Consider the following 19,694-nt stretch of genomic DNA (forward strand, 5'->3'; position numbering starts at 1 on the left):
CCAAGGCAAGACCGTATTTTTTTCTTTCCCCGCAGATGAAAAAGGATGAAGGAAGGATAAAGTGTGTGTGTGTGTGTGTGTGTGTGTGTGTGCGCATGTGGTGGGGGGTTAATACCCATCTGGTACTTCTTCACTTGTCATTTTTTTATAAATCAAATCTCCTTACATGATGGAGTCTTTACACAGTCTACATTTGCTTAGATATACACATTTCTTGGTAGAACTTTTCCCACCTGGAATTATACTTCAATTTTTATTGATGGACTTTAAAATTGTTTTAAATGTTGTATTTTCTTCTTCATTTTCTTATTTTCCCCTTCATTTATAAACACACAAAGATGTGAAAGAAACAGTCTCCCCCCATTTCGCTCTCTCTCTCGCTCTGTATCCTGTGTAACGCATTTTTGTGTGTTTTTTTTAATTATTTTTAAACTTTTATTCTATTAACATTTGCTGAGAAGGCAGAGCAGAGATGCTGCCAGCAGCCACAGTGGTACGGCCAGACTGATGGATCCATTTATTCCTCTCACCGACCCAGGTCCTGCAGTGCAAAAGAGAGAAAAGAAAGTAATTAATACATCCCTCGGTCCACTCTATGTCACAACTGACAGCTCTTTATCTCAAAGGTAAAAGCTCTTTATCTCTTTATCTCATGGCCCCAAACTGGGCCATGTACCAGCATCTCAAAGTCAGGGAGGGCACTTATATACAGTCTAAGAAGGACTCACCATCTTTTCTAAATCCTTCTGGTTGAGCTCTAAGTATCTTAAGGGGTGTCTTTTGTGATGCTGGATCAGTCTCCTCTCCGCCCAAGTTTATCCTGCACTCTCTGCTCTGCAGAGCAGTAAGATGTCAGCACCCATTGAGATTCCAAGCATTGCTGAGGGTCCTAGAGCAGCCAGACCAGGGCTCCTCCAGCTGACTCACCACAGCATCTCCATCAATAAACCGTGGAACCAGTCTGTGACGCTCTCTTCTCAAGGGGGCGGGGGAGGGGTGGTGGTGCTAGCAGTAGCTATTTATTTGTTAATGGAGAGAGGAATTGTTTTAAACTAACGTTTTTGGCTGGGTGGCACCTTAGCTGCAAGGCAGAAAATAAGTCAACTCGTGGTGGGATTTTAAGCAGCAGCAGGGGGTCATCTGGTCCAAACCCTTCATTTGACACTTTAAAAACTAATGATGACAATAAAAACAAACAAACCTAGCCAGGCAGGTCCAAACTGGAGCAGAGCTGAGACTTGCACTTGCCCAGAATTCATCCTGAGGGGCTATCTGTGGGTTTCCCACTGCCAACCTGAGTTTTCCCAATATAGACAGAATTGGGGGGATGTGGGTGTGCAAATGGAGAAGAGAGTGGGTAAGTGATTTGTGTATTTACACAGAAAGAATTGAGGCAGTGAGTGTAGGTCTAGAGCTTGCCTCCTATGCTTTGCTTGTTGCATTTTTTCCTGTTGTATAATTCTGTTCATTTAAATTCATTACAAGAGGAAAACAATTTTTCACAACAGAGACTTTTGGATTTAAGACTGTATGATTAGACATGACATTCAAAAGGAAAAAATGGTGTCATTGTAACTATGGGTCACTTGGAAGTTTTGAGGGCACTTGAGGAAATCAGTATGTGTGAATGAGTGTGTATGTGAGTGTGGGTGTTTGTACTTGTGCAAGTGCAATGGAGGCATCCTCTGGCACATGAACATTTCCAAGATTGTCTACCAACATACCAGGTCAGATATAAAATAACTGGGAAAATGTTGAATATAAAAATATTCTCCCATCTATGTTTCACATATCAATAAAAATAATATTATAGGAAAACAGCAACCAAAGACAACCAAGAAACAACTACATAGCACTTACTACAAGTCCTGTTAAAAATGCTTCACAAATATAAGCACACAACCATGTTACAAGGCAGGTCCTCTAGTGAACCCTGCTTTCCAGGGAGATAAGGGAGCCACAGAGAGGTTTTCACCACGGAGTTTACACAGTAAGCAGAGAGCTGGGCTTTCCCCAGCGACCGACTCTGGAGTCTGTGCCTGCCACTGCTGCTCCGTGCGGTTATGTAGTGAAGCGGTGCCCTGAGTCTCCTGCCAAACATTTGGCAAATGAAGTCTGGGTTTGTTGAAAATAGTAGCCCCGAACAAACAAAGCAACAGGAAGGTATCCATTATCTTTGAAAAAATGATTTTCAATAGATCTTTTTTTTTTTAACTGAAATGTCTTATTGAGAATATTAAAAATGCTACTTAATTTATAATCTATATATAAAGTTTGAATAGCATAGTTACAGTATAAAGTGAGTGTTTGAGTGTTATTATGTGTTGAGCTATGGAAACACAGAATAAACGATTTAAATATCCATTCAATTCTTTAAGTTTTCTAAATGACTTTAAGATTATATGAATAAGACACTTTAGCTACTTTCAGGTTCATGCCTTACATGAGGAATTAAGGTTCAAGAAGATTATGCATTCTGCATAAAGCACCTGATTAGTAATGGTGACCAGGCACTAGAATCTAGGTATTAAGTCAATGTTTTTCCTAATTCACCGCCCCCCACACACACGCCATTCTTTTTGGGCTTTGGGGACCTTTAAGCTCCCGTAATGGCCCCTCCCCAGGGCCTCCAGCCTGATGGCAATGCAATTCCCTATCATTTTAATTTCTCTCTAAGCTTTAGATGTCATGAGTTCTGTGGCACATTTGTTTGGATTAGTGTGTCAGTGATGCTTCCCAAACAGAGAAAGACTACACACAAATTGAGGCCAGACGGGGTTAAGCAAGGATGATTTTTGTTTTGCTCCAGGGATCCTTTGAAAACCGGTTTTCAGACTCAATTCTGCCTATTTCCTTAATCTCATTTTTAGTGCTGGGACAGGTTGGACTATCTTTCAGACATCTTGGAGTTGAGTGGTACCTGGGGGAACCTAAAAAGTCTAGTCTTAAACCATTTTACTTGAAGGATAGTAAATATTTGAAAAAACAAAAATGCCATCACTGAAAAATATGATATATGCATATATGAACCTAGATACACATGTTCACATATAACATTCTTGCTAATGTATGTACGCATATATATGGAGATACCAAGAGAAGTATATTTGTTATATGCATACTCATAGACATATATGATATATACACGTTAAAGTTCTTTTAACACACAAAATTGACAATTAGCTATTACTCTTACATGCTATTCTATGTTATACATAGGGAATTTTAGTATGACTCTTTTAATAATCTTTAATTTTATCTCTAATATAATCATTATTACATATTTGAAATATATTTTGTGGCTCTCTGAAAGATATTTTCATCTCTATCAATTATTATTTATTAAGTGCATTAAGTACTCTCATATAGCTATTTGATGTGCTTATATGACTTGCTCTTTTAATAATTGGTTTTGAGAGTAAATAAATAGGCTTGAAAAAATACAACAGTAAACGGGTGGTAGTTGGGGAATCAACACAAATGTGTATAAAAGTACAGATACATGTATATATGACTGCATAGGAGACTACTTCAGTTAATGGCTATTTCATGGAAGAATCATCAGCAAAATCATTAATTATATTTTAGTTCATACTTATGAAATTTCTGCTTATTTGTGGAAATGCAAATGATAAATCTTATTTCCCACACCAGATGGCCACACTCAGCAAGTGCTTTTATACACTGACAGATATAATGAAAGCAAGAGTCTGCAAACATAAATTAGCCTTAAGAATAGATGGGCAAATAGAACCACAATTCAAAAATTGCTACATGTTTTTCACATAACAGAAAAAAATCATATTTTGGTATTTAGTCACATCCTATATATATATATGTATATATATGTATGTGTTTTTATCTAGTAAACATTTAATAAGAGGTAGCAACAGAGGATTAGATGGTTGTATGGCATCACCGACTCAATGGATATGAGTTTGAGCGAAGTTTGGGAGACAGGGAAGCGTAGCTTGCTATAGTCCAAAGAGTCAGACATGACTTAGTGACTGAACAACAGCAACAAGATTGTCATTATTGTCATTAACTCTGGAAGTCTGTGTTATAGGATGGCATGAAATACCTCTGGATCAAAGACACTGGTTTGTGAACTGGGTCAAGGCTTTTAATGTTTGACATGAAAAGTGCAAACTTTAGCTGCAGCGGGAGTGGGAATCTTGAGTCACCACTCCAGGTCAAGGTTTTCAACTCCAAAGATGGTTGAGATTCTGTATTACGGTGGACACTGGACAGCGCTCTGCCAGGACAATGCTTATCCAAGGGAATTGGTTATTAAGGGCAAGATTGATAGAGCATCCTGAAATTTTGAGATCTGAGTATTTGGGGGCATGTTTCTACACTACAAATCAGATGCATGATGCTAAGCCGATTGATTTGTCTTTCAGCAAAATCTCAACAAAAGGACAAGGTGATTGTTCAGCCCCTGCTTTAAAGAGTGTGTCCTTGGAGACACTTTGTGATTCAATGTGGCCAACACATTTCTGTTGTTTCTGCTGAGTACTTCAGACTCTTTTGCAGGATTTGGGATCAGATTTATTCAAAATAATAATTAATCACACCCTCAGCAATCCTTGAGAATTCCTTCTAGTCATTAAGGAATCCAGATCATTTATCATTTTATTCTTATACATAGTTCAGCCATACAAGAAAAGAAGGGCCAGGTGAATTTAAGCTCAAACTCTTCTTAGAATTAATAAGGATTGACAAAATGACTAAAATAAAAACCTAAACAATATGCAAAGCAATTGTTAAACAAAGGAGAAAAATAATCTACTAAATGTCTCCTAGATATTATCTAGATGCCCAGACTGAGGCCCCCTCAGTGGCCTGGAGCCAGATTTAAAAGGGAAAAAGACTGACTTTGGTGCCACCTCCTGACCATTTTCTGCCAGTACAGCTTCCTCTGTGAAGGAATCTGCTGGAGAGGAGAGCCTGTAATTTCCAGGCTGGAGCAAATTGTAAGAGGTGGGTATACTGATGTTTTCTTTGAGTAGTGTGTCTTGGAAATAAATTTGGGTTCCATCTCCATAATTCTTTATGCATTATCTCCCCTTTCTGTAAAGACAGTCTTGGGTAAGTCTGAAGTATTCTCACAATGAAGTTGGAATTATCACACCTTTTCCATCAAAACATCAAATATTTTGACTTGCAAAATCTTGAAACTTTAGGCCATTAGTTTCCTTTGAGTGACACTAGGAATTTTCTCGTTGATCTTTGAAATTAAAAAAAAAAATCACGTGCTCTATTTTCCCCTCCATTCCAAAGCTCTGTGGTATCATTGTGTTCTAACAACACCAGTTACTTAAGATTCAAATATAATGGACAATCGTGGCATGCAGAGAGAAGAAGGTATGAAGAGGACAGCAGTTTACACTTCTTGTCCCAAATAATCTTGATCCTATATACATATTTCTGGTCACGTCTTCCCTGCTTCATTCTGTGAGGGCTTGCTAGCACTGGTCATAAACTAGGTGCTGGCCCTTTCCCGGGTATAACCAACAAAGCTGGTCCACCATCTCTGAGGCTCATTGGCTGGTTGGGTCTAAGGACCATAAGAATAGGTTTTAACTCTTGAGAGTTATCTTGATAGCCTCAGCCCCTTTGACACTCAGACAAGAAGATATTTTCATAGGAGACACTTATCAATCCAAGTGGGTGGCCATGAAAATTTATGCAGGGTGGTGCTGCCACACAGATTTTTCTATGACTCTGGTATGTGAACAGACACTGTTAGGGATTTCTGTTGGTCTTGTAAAGATAACACATCAGAATTGGTAATTGTTTGAATCTTAGGGTCCATGTCATGAAGTGTTGACCTGACTATACTGTCTTTGTAGGGGAAAGTGTGTGAATCACATGCCACGTGGCTGACAGAGCTACATGAGGCAGTTTGACGGCACAAAAAGGCAGTTGCCAGATGTCCCTGCAGCCTGGGTATAGGGTGGTAGGGTGAAGGTATATGAAGACCTGGGAGAAGGTTCTGGCAGGAAGGAATAGGGGATGCTCAAGAGCTTCATTGTTGGAGCCCCTACTCTATCTCCTTGAGCAATATATCTGCTTCAACAGCCAACGAGGGGTGGTGAAGTAGACTCTCTGTCTCAACTGAGAGTCCTGTCACTGGGAAGTGGACATTTCCAAAAGTGCAGCTCTGCAGGAATTAACCAAGGGAACTTAAGGACAATGAGAGAGGGAATAACTTGCTCAGTTCCAGAGATTCAAAAATGAATAAGTCAAAAACAATAGAGGGGTCTTTGTTGGATCAGAGACTTTTTGTAAATGAGAAAGTTCACAGTTTGGGAAAAATAGTGGCAAATGTGTCGTGGAAATTATTATCACAAATTATCAATAGGGAATAATCGTGTGCAGATAGCTCCAATGTGTTGCTGTGGACTCTTAATTTTAACATACAGAAGGGAATCGAAATAAGAACCATACCTTTTTGCTTGACGTGCACGGTGGTGCCAATTTCTAAAAAGGAAACATTTAGCAAAACAAAAACAAGTAAAAAATTCTGAATCAATTGAGAGTAAGCACAAAGGTAGTCTGGTACTCTCCACTGAAAGGAGAATGAGAGGAAAGGTGAGAAGAACACGCTCATAGGAACATATACTGGTAGAGATTGAAAGAAACATACATAGAAAGAGACTGCCTTGTTGGAACAAATGTGCAGTTGGAGGTGGCAAAACCAATTTGCAGCTTCAGATACTTGATGTAACATGTGATGAGCGCAGACAAGTACGAGAACTCTGAGTGTGGCAGATGAAAGGACCCTTGACTGCAATGTAGCCAAGGAGAGGTTGTGTCTGCCTCCCCACCCTCAACCCCATTCTACTGTTTTGCATCTGGTCTGCTCTACTCACACCGATTACCTTTCTTCCTTTTCCTTTCTACCTTTTTATTTTCTAATACACTAAATCCCTTCCAACATTACAACCTTTACCCTCACACCTGCTTGGAATATCCCTCCCCAGGCCTCTGCCTGGCCAGTTCAGTCACTTCATTCAGATTTCTGCTGAAATGTCAGGAAGGATTTCCCCCATCATCTTCTCAAAAATGGTATCCTCTGTGACTTCCTGTTATTTTACCCTGGTTTGCTAATATTAATAGTCCTGATCCCTCCTTTTCACCATGTTACACAATTACTCACTTGCTTGTTCAGTTTCTCTCCTCCATGAAGGCAGTCACAGTGCATATCTTGTCAACCATGGTACCCTGGTGCCTAGATCAGAGCCCAGCATGTAGCAGGTATACAATAAACACTTGTTGAGTGTATTAATAACTCTCAGTGTTGGGAGAGCTTCTATAGGTAAAATGCTTGGATTCCCTTTTAAGTATCTTGATTAATTAAAGCACAGCACTCCTCGGTATTTAGAAGTAAATACGGAAAATTTCCATAGGATACTTTGAATCTCAGGACCAACTGGATGACTGATCAGATATAGAGCCCGAACCATGGGAGCTGGACATAGGTTTTCTTCCCTGTGAGGATCAGGACGCAGCCCTGCATCCCTGAGTGGCATGCTTTCACTAAGGGCATAAAGTGACCTGGACTCTGAAGTGAAAAAGAAGCTTCGGATTTGGAACCCAGTCACTTCACCGTCCTGCTTGAAACTGGCTTATGCTTTCTCATGACTTCCAGAATAAAGACCAGAATACCTAGCATGACATCCATGGCTCTGCCCTTTCACCTTTCCAGCCTCATCTCATGTGGAGATGTTTATTATCTCTGCATCCCAGCCCACAAACCTTCCTGATGCTCCATGGTACCCCGTTTTCTTTGCCGTGGGGTCTATGGCCTGATGATATCTCTACTAGGAATCCCACTCACCCATCAAAATTTAGTTACAAATTCCACACAGAAGTCTTCCTTTGTCTCCTTGGTCCCTCTCTTATAAGCTCTGTTCTCCTTCACAACAGTCATCTCAGTTTTAATTTCAAATTATATTGTTTATAATATAGATATTATAAACAATATAATTTAATATATATATATTATATATATATTTATAAAAATATATATATTTAATTTCAAAATGTATTTGTCTGGTGTTTTGAGGAATGCTTATTTCACTATTGGACTATTAGTTCCATGGAAGCAGGAACTGTGTCTGTTACTGCTTCCTTGTTGGCACAGCAAGTGAATGACGGCATTCTAAGTACACAATGGACCAGAGCAGAATGGGCCAAATCACTGAAATATGAGAAGAATAAAGATATGCCAGGCATCCTCCTAACAGAGGAGCTGAGACTCTGTTAAAACAACAGAGAATCTGAGTAGCTAAAATCATCATCCTCTGATTTAGCACAAAGGGGTAGAGCTTCAGAAGCAGGTCTGCAAAGTTTTTGAGGTTCAGTGCAACCTATGAATCCTCTCTCTCACAGATTTTCCTTTTGCTTTTATGATCTAAGGAGATCACAAGGAGAAATCTCAAACAGCCTGATGTTTTCTAGCATTCTCATGATGGCTATAAGAAGGGCACCATTGCCCTAGCATCCAAAGTCTTGAAAATGGCTACTATTCAGCATTTGCTGGGCTGTTCATAGAGCAAACTGTGTCCACAAGTGAGGACAGATGTGGGGCGGGGCAGGTGGGGTATGTGAATGTTCTTTTATGCCATGATTGCTGGTGCACTTCTGAAGACACTCAAAGCCATCAGCACCTGCCTTTCTGTCCTTGAAGAGCTAGTCCATTACTTGCAGAAGGATGGAGGTCCATTCAGAAGGTTGGAGCATGATTTCTGCTCCTCTTCTAGCAGAAGTCAGCTACTGAGGTCACTGTCACCTTAGAAGTGAAGTCAGATTCTATTAAGACTTAAATGCTGGTGTCCACCTGTTGACCACACAGATCACCTGACCGGCAATGTTTCATTTGTGTATTAAACATGCTGGCACTAGTTTTCTTTCATAATACCTGTTCTCACAACTTTTCTTTAACATCAGCATATTGCCTTCAAATATTGCCCAAAGTCTCTGTAGAGAATTGCTCATCAAAATATGAGGAAGCTGAGGCCCAGACAGGTTAATCAGTTCCCCAAGGTCACACAGACAGCAAGAGGCAGAGCTGAGACTGAAATTCAGGGCTCCACTTCTCCAGGCAGAACTCTGTCCATTATTCATAATACCCCTCTGGAATTTTTATGATAGCAAGGCTGAGTAAGTATAGCTTACATAACTCTAGGGTTATCACTAAGACATTCATATGATTCAATATTGACTGGGGAAAGTTTGGCTCTGCTCCTGTGCAAAGTACAACTTCTCCTCTTTCTTTACTCAAATTCTTTGGTTTATCATTCTTTAGAATTTATAAGGGCCTCTCAAGGTTCCAAGTGGTGCAGTGGTAAAGAATACAACTGCCAATGAAGGAGACGCAAAAGATGTAACTTTGGTCTCTTCTCCCCTGGAGAAGGAAATGACAACCCACTCCAGTATTCTTGCCTGGGAAATCCCATGGACAGAGGAGCCTGGTGGGTTACATAGCCCATGGGGTTGCAAGAGTCAGACATGACTGAACACAGCAGCTGCAGTAGATCAGGGTCACAGAGTGATGCTCTTCACCCTAAGGGGTTTAGATTCCCTGATGGGATCATCTTCATGTAAAGAACCCCTGAGGTTTCCCATGGTCCATCCCAGGTCTCATAGAATAATTTCAAGCAATTGTTCAAGAACTTGGGCAGGCAGGGAAACCAACAGTTCTGCTTAACTAGAAATTATCACTTCATTTCTTTTTGCCTCAGTTTCATCAACTGTAAAGTAAGTTTAATTAAATACTTCCTCTAAGTTTGTTCTGGGGCTTCCCTGGTGGCTCAATGATAAAGAATCTGTATTTAAGATTCAATCCCTGGGTTGGCAAGATACCCTGGAGAAGAAAATGGCAACTCACTCCAGTATTCTTGCCTGGGAAATCCCATGGACAGAGGAGCCTGTCAGGTTACAGTCCATGGAGTAGAAAAAGAGATCAACAAGATTTAGTGACTAAACAACAACAGCTTTGTTAGATCACTTAGATAGTTATCATACTCTGCTTGGAATGCTGCCAGACACATGCTAATTGCTTAATAAATAAGAGTTGTTGTTGTCAGATTTATGGTAAAAATCCCTTACAGAGGACACTGTCAGGAAAAGTTTTGTGGAAAAAGAGAAAAACAGATCTTCAAAGTCAGCCATGGCAGTACTGTTTCAAAAAAGTTTTTTTAAAAAAATCGACAGTACTACAGATGAACAAAACAAGATGCTAGCACACTGAAGTGATAGTCTGTTAGGGAGCATTTTGGTCAGGAGAAAACTAGCAATAGGTTAACCAGTAAAGGGAACAGACTTGAGCAAAAGTCTGAGTGTCCTAAATGGGAACAGACACTGCCTTAAACAGACACACAGATTAAAAATAATTTAACAAAAGAATTTAAAAACATTGCTCAAACTTTACACTCTATGAAGAAACTATTTTTAAAAATCAGATAAAAAATATACTCTTGTTTAAATTATCTTTAAAAAGCAAACTGCCAGTTAAAGTTTAGGAAGTCTTCCCTATGGCAATGAATGACGTAGTTTGTGAAATACCAACGATCTTAAGACTTGGAATTCCACTTGTATTTAGAAAAAAGAGAACGGAATTTTAATTTTGTATTACTATGTCTTATTCGTCCACTTCTGTTGGAATAGACCGTTCTCTTTTGAGGAGCAAAATTCTGAATACTTTTGAGGAGGACTCTTTGAAAAGTTGGTTGTGTGCTGCCATCTGGTGGGAATACTAAGACATCTTCCTCTGCGCTGTCTAAAGTAATTACCTTTGTCCGACAGGTGGCAGTAGTGAAAAAAGTTATTTTGTTATTTTCAAAAGGAGTCTTTCCTATTACAGACCAAAAAAAAAAAAAAAAAAGTTTTGGTCCTTAACAACTGACAATAATTCTTTCTTTTCCAACATGAAGACGCTCTCAAGTTCTTGAGTAAAATTTCCTTGCCAGGGACACCAATTCTGTAGGGATTCCTGGATATACTCATTAGAATACACTTGACACCTACCATTTTTATGCCTCTCCTGAAGACTTCTCTCCACACGTCAATTTTGCTTCAGCAAATAGACTTAACAAGTAAGCATGGTAGTGCCAGTCTAAACAATGAAATAAAAGGATAAATCTACAGCAGCAGTACAATGGACAAAACTTTAGGGGGTTCAAGTACAAAGAAAGTTCTAAAATTCTGTGAATGCATTATTGTCATATGCTTAGATTTCAGCTCCTGATGAGGATGTAGGAGGCAGCAATGGGGAAAAGAATTTAATACTAGAAAAGGTGAGTGCCTTGATAAATTTATTTATGCCAATATGTCTTTGATTTCCAACTTTTAGATTCTTTGCAACCAGCCGTGTTAGACAAATGTCCCAGGTGGTACTAATCATGAAGAACCTGCCTGCCAATTCAGGAGACAAGAGAGACACAGGTTCAGTTCCTGGGTGGGGAAGATCCCCTGGAGGAGGGCATGGCAACCCATTCCAGTACTCTTGCCTGGAGAATCTCATGGACAGAGGAGCCTGGCGGGCGATGATCCATAGGGTCACACAGAGTCGGACACGACTGAAGCGACTTAGCACACAGCACACGCAGCATCAAAAAGAGCTGAGTGGGCCTTGCTCATTGGCAGGACGTCTTCCTTGTTCACTACCGTAGCCTCCACCTCACTATTTCTTCAGTACAGAGTCTGTATTCAATAGATTGGGTGAATAAGTGTCTAAATACATAAATGAATAAATGAATGAGTAACTGAGTGAATTAATCCATCAATACCTTAAGAACTTCCCTCTCTAAAATTCTAGGTAGGTGGAAATATTATTCTTTGAAACCACCATGCCTTAACACAAAGGCAAAATGACTGTTGGGAATTCACAGTCATTTGAAGAATAATAAGGGGCTAGGAGGTTCTTGGGAGAAGGCAATGGCACCCCACTCCAGTACTCTTGCCTGGAAAATCCCATGGACAGAGGAGCCTGGTGGGCTGCAGTCCATGAGGTCACTAAGAGTCGGACACGACTGAGCGACTCCACTTTCACTTTTATGCATTGGAGAAGGAAATGGCAACCCACTCCAGTGTTCTTGCCTGGAGAATCCCAGGGACGGGGGAGCCTGGTGGGCTGCCGTCTATGGGGTCGCACAGTCAGACACGACTGAAGTGACTTAGCAGCAGCAGGAGGTTCTTTCGTTAGTCTCCAAATCCCTGGCAGGTGGAACATTTTCTGGAGAACTGAGCTTTATTATGAATATCCTCATGAAATTTAAACCCTAGAAAATAAACACCCAAGCTTTTTTTTTTTTGGTTTGTTTCAAAGTCCAGAAGATTTCTTCTTACCTTTCATCTGTCACTATGTGGTATGACTAGGCCTCTTGCCATTAAAGTGAGTGTTGTGAAGGCAAGAGATGCTTCATGGAAGCTCTAGAGTTTACAGTTTGGTAACTCCCTCACTGCTGCTGCTGCTGCTGCTAAGTCACTTCAGTCGTGTCCGACTCTGTGCGACCCCATAGACGGCAGCCCACCAGGCTCCCCCGTCCCTGGGATTCTCCAGGCAAGAACACTGGAGTGGGCTGCCATTTCCTTCTCCAATGCATGAAAGTGAAAAGTGAAAGTGAAGTCGCTCAGTCGTGTTCGACTCCCTCATTACCTGAGGAAATTTCTGTATCTATATTTATGAAGAATTACCGCATTTTGCCTTCTTTGAATTCTATCTGGGAGAGGAGGTGAGGGTACAACAAACCCATGAGGAGAAGAATTGATTTTTAGTTCTCTGACAACTTCCCTCTGATCGTCTGCTTATAAGCATTCATTCCAGTTCACGGGTAGGATATATAGAGTTTGAGGGTTTATACTGTTTGCGCAGTTGTTCTAATTCCAGGGTATTTACTTGAACATAAACGGCTCACTTTTCAACCTGCCACAGTTATTGGAACAACGCAACATTCTCTGTTGCATTATGGCACAACTCTTTTTAAGCTTTCTGATGAGCCCGGGATTTTGAAAATAACATATTAGTGGATTTAACTAACTGGACTTTTTTTGTTTGTTTGTTTCCTATATCAAAATGAATAAGAATGTATGTTCAGCAGAAAGGGAAGGTCCAAATTCAACAGGAGTTTTATCCTCCAATTGTCTGGTAAAAGTGAGAGAGGGATGGGGTTAAAATCACTAAGAAGTTTAATAAAATAAACATATAAGAATATTCCCTGTGCCACTTCTTCCTTCACTGATGCTGAGGACCTGAAGCATAACATTGCAAGTGTCCTCCATGGAAATTTACGTGTTTTTGTGCTCTTTATTTTTTTTTTGCCAAGATTTTGAAAAATAAAACCTTTCCTATTCTATTGGCTTAAAAGGGGGATATTTTTACTAATTCAATTTTCAAAGCCACACTCTGAAAGTTGTTAATTTCTTTCTCAATGGTTTCTCCGCTCCACTTGGAGGCTTTAGGGATTAGCAACTTCTACTTACAAGAATTTTATTATTTTTCCTTTTGTCAGAGAAAAAAACATGCCTGTGATTTCTATTTGGATTGTTAGAGTTTTAATTTTCTCTCTTGTACAATATCCATGTTGGGTAAACTCTAATGCCTAATATTTATAGAGTAATGTTCTCTGAGAATCTCAGTGATCATTCTGGGTCTGGTTCTGCGGGAAAAGCCAACATAGAGAAATAGGATAGGTCTAATCCTCAACCTTAAGGTTATAGCAGTTTTCTTACCTAGTTAATAGGCCAATCGCTATCCTGACTACTAGGGAAATATGTCAAACTGGCTGGGGAAACTAAATAAGTCTTAGCTCAGCATGTCATCAATATTTGAGAAGGCAAGTTGACCTCCCCCTTAGCTAGATTTGGGTCAGAAAGGACTCCTACACTTTACTTTCAAATACTCCTAGGGGCTTCTGATCATTGACCATGGCCAGGAATGAACTTCATATAGTTTGATGCTGTTTCAAAGTGAGTCAGAGACATGAATGATGTATCAAGCTTTTTGCCACCTTGGATATTCTAGTGATAATCCAGTGTTGAATGAATGAGTATATCCAAATCAAAATGAATGTTGATATAATGTCTCATTATATAATAAAATAATTGAGAATCATTCCTTATTCTCATCAATTAGTGGACCAACCCTCTACTATGTTATATACTAGAGAGAATCAGAGAAAATATTTTTAAAATAAAAGTTCATTTCATTAAAAAGAAGACAACTTTGTCTTATACCCCAATTTAGAGAGAGAAAGTAGGAGGTTCAGTAAGGGGGACTCTTACTGGAAACCCTGGAGGTGACTCAATGGAAATGTCTTATAGGGTAAGTTAGGTTTGACTCAGGACCTGGAAGAGGGAAGGGTGTGCTGGTCCCTGTGGAGCAGGCAGGGGCCTGGGGGCAGGACTCCAGGACCTGACTGTTCTGTGACCTTGAGCAAGACACAGGGCTAGGCCAGCCTCAGAGGGGCAGAACGCAGAGAACGGGTCAGGTGTTTTCACTCGAATATGTTATAACACAACAACAACTCAAAGATTCAGACAAAACATCTGTTTCTATCATATTAATGGTGTTATCTCTGAGGAGAGAGATTATATACAATCTTTATTTTCTTCTTTATAGTTTCATATATTTTCAAATTCTTCCATAATGAAAACACATAACATTTATTATCAGAATGGAAAGCTATTTATAAAAACAAATCTGGGGTAAAGAAAATAATCCCCTAAATCTGGGGAAAAGAAAATAATAATTTTCTGATTCTTTAGTTTGAGTTGACATCATTACAAGGAAACTGAATTCCCCCGCCCGCCCCCCCCCCCCCTACTTTTTAGTTGGCTAGTATTATACAGTGAAACTAAAGAGAAGCTAAGATAGGTGAGGTCTAATTTCTATAAGGAACATTGTCTTTACAGCATGAAATGACAATGTAATAAAATATGTATTATATGGGTTTATGAGGTCCTTCTGACTGCACGCTTGAAGTAATTGCCCTGTGGAGTAAGCACAGGTACCTGAATTGACTTTAAGTGCGACAGGCTCTGCTCAATGGTGATACGGACTGTTCCAGAAAGCACAGGCTCACTAAGCACTCCCAGCATAAAGAGAGGGTTTCATTAAGTCTCTTACAGCAAGCCAGCCTGCTCAAATCCTGCAGGGTTCTTATTTAGCCTGAGAGGTTTAATTTTTAATAATCAGTGAATTAAAATGTTAGAGAATGCCCAATGGGGTAAGTTTAATAAAGGAATTTCCCTGAGCCACTCCACCTAAAAATACATATAAGATAGAAAAACTCCAGAAGTAAATTTTTTTGAATCAGTAAGTTATTAGGGCTAGACACGAACTCTTTGCCTTAAAGAAGAAACAAATGCCTATGCTCCTGTGCCCATAACACACCGATTGCACCTGTGGGTAAAATCCTGGTATTTGGCCCTCATTGGAATGAAAGAACAGTCATCTAATTTCATAAAGAGCTACTTCCTAGCCCTGAATCTACTTATTGTTGGGGTAAAGTAGATTATAGTTGAAAAAACATAATTTTATGTATATTTTGAAGCCTTCTGTGCCTTCATGTATTTGACTTGCTAAAAAAGGATTTAAAAAGTACAGGTTTGTGTAGGTCTCTAGAGATTTGCCTCCTGTCTGGTTTTCTTCCTCTGTTTCCATGCTCTAAATTGTGAATTGCAGATCCGTTTCAGAATACATTTTAGATTTAAATTCTAAGGGATTCAAGACTGTCCTTAATCTGTGTAATATGTGTTTTCATTTCATATGTTTTGAAACTAAATCATTCAAATACCATGAAACAAGGTAACTCGCTGTGGAATTTGAATGCAGAAATAAGTGAATTTGTGAGGTTTCCTGGGATTTTAAGGCTCTCACAAATAAGAAGAAAAGGGATTAAAAAACAGTGGTATGCTCAGAGTTACCCTGGAGCCTGCGTCTATAGCACTGACCGCCGCAGGGCAGAGAGCTTGGTAAGGGCGGTTCTGCTTTGGGACCTTGGCAGTGACTGTACTCCTGGGAGAGCCAGGACCCCTCAGGGGTTTATGTGTAATTCCTGCTGTGTCACTGACCTGAAACATCATATACCTCCAGGTTCTAGAGCAAGCAGCTCCTGGAAAACACAGATGGCTCCAACTGACCTGACCATCCCTACAACTAACTTAAAAGCCTACCGTCAAACCTCCTTGTTGAGAGGCTGAAAGCTTTTTCTAGATGCTCTGATAGAGAATGGCTCTCAGCATCTTCCAGAAAACTCACCTCTGTAACACCTACCACATAGTATACACTATCCACACACGTCTGTAGTCAAGTTCACAGCTGCTCTTTCTTATCTTAAATGTGTAACAGGTAGTAATGCCCATCTCTTCTCTTTTAACCCCACTGGTTTATCACATTTCTTTTGTTTTTAAACAGGCTAGATGCAAATGAAGAAAAGTAAGAAACTATTAGGAAAAAAATGTGGGTTTTCCCCCCATATTTTTGAGCTGTCTCTGGATTCTAATCCTCTGCAATCCTGGGATGTTCTGCTCCTTTCTCTCTTCTCTTCTTTCTGCCTTAATTTTAAACTTGCCTTTCACTGGTCAGAGAACTGACTGGTCCAGGTTAGCTAAGGTGTCCCTGTGCTGAGTTCTCCGTAGACCACACAGGTCTCCTCAACTTAGCATAGTTTCTCATAACTGCTCATCAATAACTACTGCCCTGGCAGGTCTGTAAGGTCTATTATTGTGGAGGTCGTGTCTGGCTTCTTTTCACAGCCCTTCCCAAGTACTTAGCTCAGAGCTAGAGCTTGACACATAGAAAATACTAGGATGGTACTTTTTTTTTTTGAGAGAATGAATAGTGTAACCAAAATACTGTGTATTGTCAAATAAACTTCGTCTGGGCCAGAAACTAGTTTTCACTGTCCATCGAAAATGAAGTTTCTTTCTGGTGTTCCTAATGGTTGAAAATCAGATGAAAAGAAAACATCAACAGAAAAAAAAAAGGAACTTTACAGAGCAAAGGCAAGTGGAGAGTACATTTAATAGAAAGGGAAGGTTGATCCTTAAAGAAGACCAACCTGCAGTGGGTGAGAGCATGCCGTCTGTTTCAGCACTGTGACATGAAGTAAACAATCTTCCACAACGAACTTACCTGTGTTCAGGAACTCCAGGTACAAGAACACATCTCCCAAGTTACTCTCTAAGTTGTGATTCAACAAAGAGAAGTGAAAGCTACTGCTTTTTTTGCTTTCCTTTTTTTCCTTAGTCATTTCTGCCCTCCAAACATTCACATGTACAGTTAAGTAAGCACTTTAGAATAGCCAAGCAACTTTCCAACATAGCACATGGGTGGGGATGCTCAGTATCCTGAGGGCTAAAGAGGATGGGATGGTACACAGGATGGGTACTCAGTCAAGGCACAGTTATCCGTTTTGTTTTGTTTTTTTAAAACCACAGGATGCTACTGTTGCCCCAAGCAAGATTCTCTTAAGTAGTTAAAAAAGAAAAGTCATACTGGAACTACAAGGTTTGGAAGGTAAGTGGTTAAAATAGAATCTCCAGGGTGAGTATGGGGCAGATAAAGTAGAGTGGACTGATAGCTGTGATTTATAGCAAAGATACTCTGTTAGTGGTAATGTCTAGGTATTAAAACGTACATATGTGTTACAGAAATGTGGGAAGCGTTTTCTTTTACAACCAGCATTGTGATGAGTAAAATAGTGCAATAAACTATGGCAGTGCTCAGTTCCCCAGGGTCCAATTAGGAAGCATGATAAATGACTTGTAAGGTCTCTCCTCCTACTGATTTGCAGTGGATATAAGCTGACGATTCTCGGTGGAGTCCTAGTGAGTGGTCTGCCTACTCCCATCATATATCTGGGTACAAATGAACACCTTAAATTGGAATTCCAAACTCATTATGCCACGCTGTGTCCTGACTTGGCAGGTGTGTTTCTTCACAGCAGTGTACAAGGGGAGATGTAAGGTGGGACTCCTTAAGCTGGGGTTTTTCCCCACTATGGCAGTGCTTGTTTAATTTAATGCCTACAAATGACTTGTGATGATTAAAGACCATTGTGGGGACAGAGTGTCTGTATAAGGGAGGTTGTTGTGAAGGTTCATTTGTATCTAGCCTCTCCAGATAAATGGGATAATGGCTTTGTGGTGCTTCCCTAGGTGGTATCCAGTGTTTAGACCTGAATACTAACACCATCAAAACCTTTTCTTTCATTTTGTTTGAAGGATGTCAAAGAGAGAGTGCATACAAAATACAAGGTGAATATGGTGGAAAATGTAGAAAAAAAGAAGATCAAGAAATACAGATAACAAAAATAAGAATTTCAGGTGAAAAAGAAAGAGAGGGAGCCAAGGGGCAGACTGAAATGAGAGATTATAGTTTTGCAGGGCTATACTATGAAATTTGTCAGGAGCCAAGACTGCACTGATGATTGAATTCTTGGAAGACTATGTGTTCTTTCTTGACATTTTTTCCTTTGAAACTTTCTACTTCCTTTTTTTTTCATTTTTATTGTTGCATAGTTGCTTTGCAATGCTGTGTTTATATTGTACAATGGAATCAATTATACATATACATACATCTTTTTGACTCTTAAATAGTGCCACTTCCTTTAAGGACTCTTGATCTTTTCTCTGAACCTAGAGCAAAACTTCCAAAGAAAGGACCATCTTCTTGGCTACACTCAGCAACTCTCCTCAGAGTACATGGCTATTTAACATTCAACTGAGGGATTGAACCCAGGTCTCCTACATTGCAGGCAAATTCATTATTGTCTGAGCTACCTTTTGGCAGTGATGTACTGGAAGTTTCCAGTACATCGCTACCCCCCTGCTAAATGTCACACTTGATGCAAACACCAGGGTGAGCACCCCTGAGGGTGCTCTCCAAAGACCAAAGGGATCTGTATGAGCATTTTCTGTCCATTCAAGATCCTGGTCTTGTCACACTTTGGGGCAGCAAGCCAGTATTTTCTGCTCCAAATCTCTTTGAGCTCTTCTTAGGCAGCTTTATTCCTTTTAATTAAAAAGACAAGACTGTCAATTACTTAAACTTAATCCCCACATGTAATTGTTACTTTGAAAGATATTTTTTCTCATAAAGCTCATAGAAGAGAAATATTTCCATCTAATTAAAATTTAGTGGGAGCTTGCATTTTCAAAAAATATATATATTCATCTTTAAGTCCCTGCTGGCTATAGAAATCTAAATAGCACAGCAAAGTTTATGTATGGGGATCACCATGAAAGGCTGCCTGATACAGGCAGATCCAGACTAAGAAAACAGGAAAAAGCATTAGGAAAGAGTCCAAGGACTAAAAATTCTCCTACCTTTAAATTGATGCTATAGAATTTTTAGCCATTTCACTTGAAGCTAAATGTAAATTCTAAGAGAGGTTAAGATTTCCAAGCTTCTTTTGGACATTTAAATAAGAGTATGAATAAATTTCAGAATTATTCTGGCTAGAAAACTTTAACGGGGAGAGAATAAGAACTGCTTAGGAAACAAGGCAAAAGGAAGAAAGAAAAGGTAGAAGAGCAAAAGAAGAAGTGGATTCAACAGAGAGAAGTGCTTGTTACAACTGGGTCCAGATTGGTAGTGTGGCCCACCTGTTACAGTTGAGTCTAAATCATTGAACTGGTGGGTGAAGTATTGATTCCAGGTGAAGTATAGGCCCAACTAT

General features: G+C 39.7%; 1 protein-coding gene across 1 annotated transcript in view; it reads right to left on the reverse strand.

Annotated features, from left to right (window-relative positions):
• Positions 1-316: 316 nt before the first annotated feature.
• LSAMP (limbic system associated membrane protein) overlaps positions 317-19,694 on the reverse strand; it is a 664,196-nt gene continuing 644,818 nt past the window's right edge. The window contains exon 7 of the mRNA XM_065942930.1: positions 317-541. Within this exon, the coding sequence (XP_065799002.1) occupies positions 444-541 (98 nt within the window). The 3' untranslated portion in view covers positions 317-443. The remainder of the gene's footprint in view (positions 542-19,694) is intronic.

The sequence above is a fragment of the Muntiacus reevesi genome, chromosome 8 (genome assembly GCF_963930625.1).
Source record: "Muntiacus reevesi chromosome 8, mMunRee1.1, whole genome shotgun sequence".
Classification (NCBI taxonomy): Eukaryota; Metazoa; Chordata; class Mammalia; order Artiodactyla; family Cervidae; genus Muntiacus; species Muntiacus reevesi.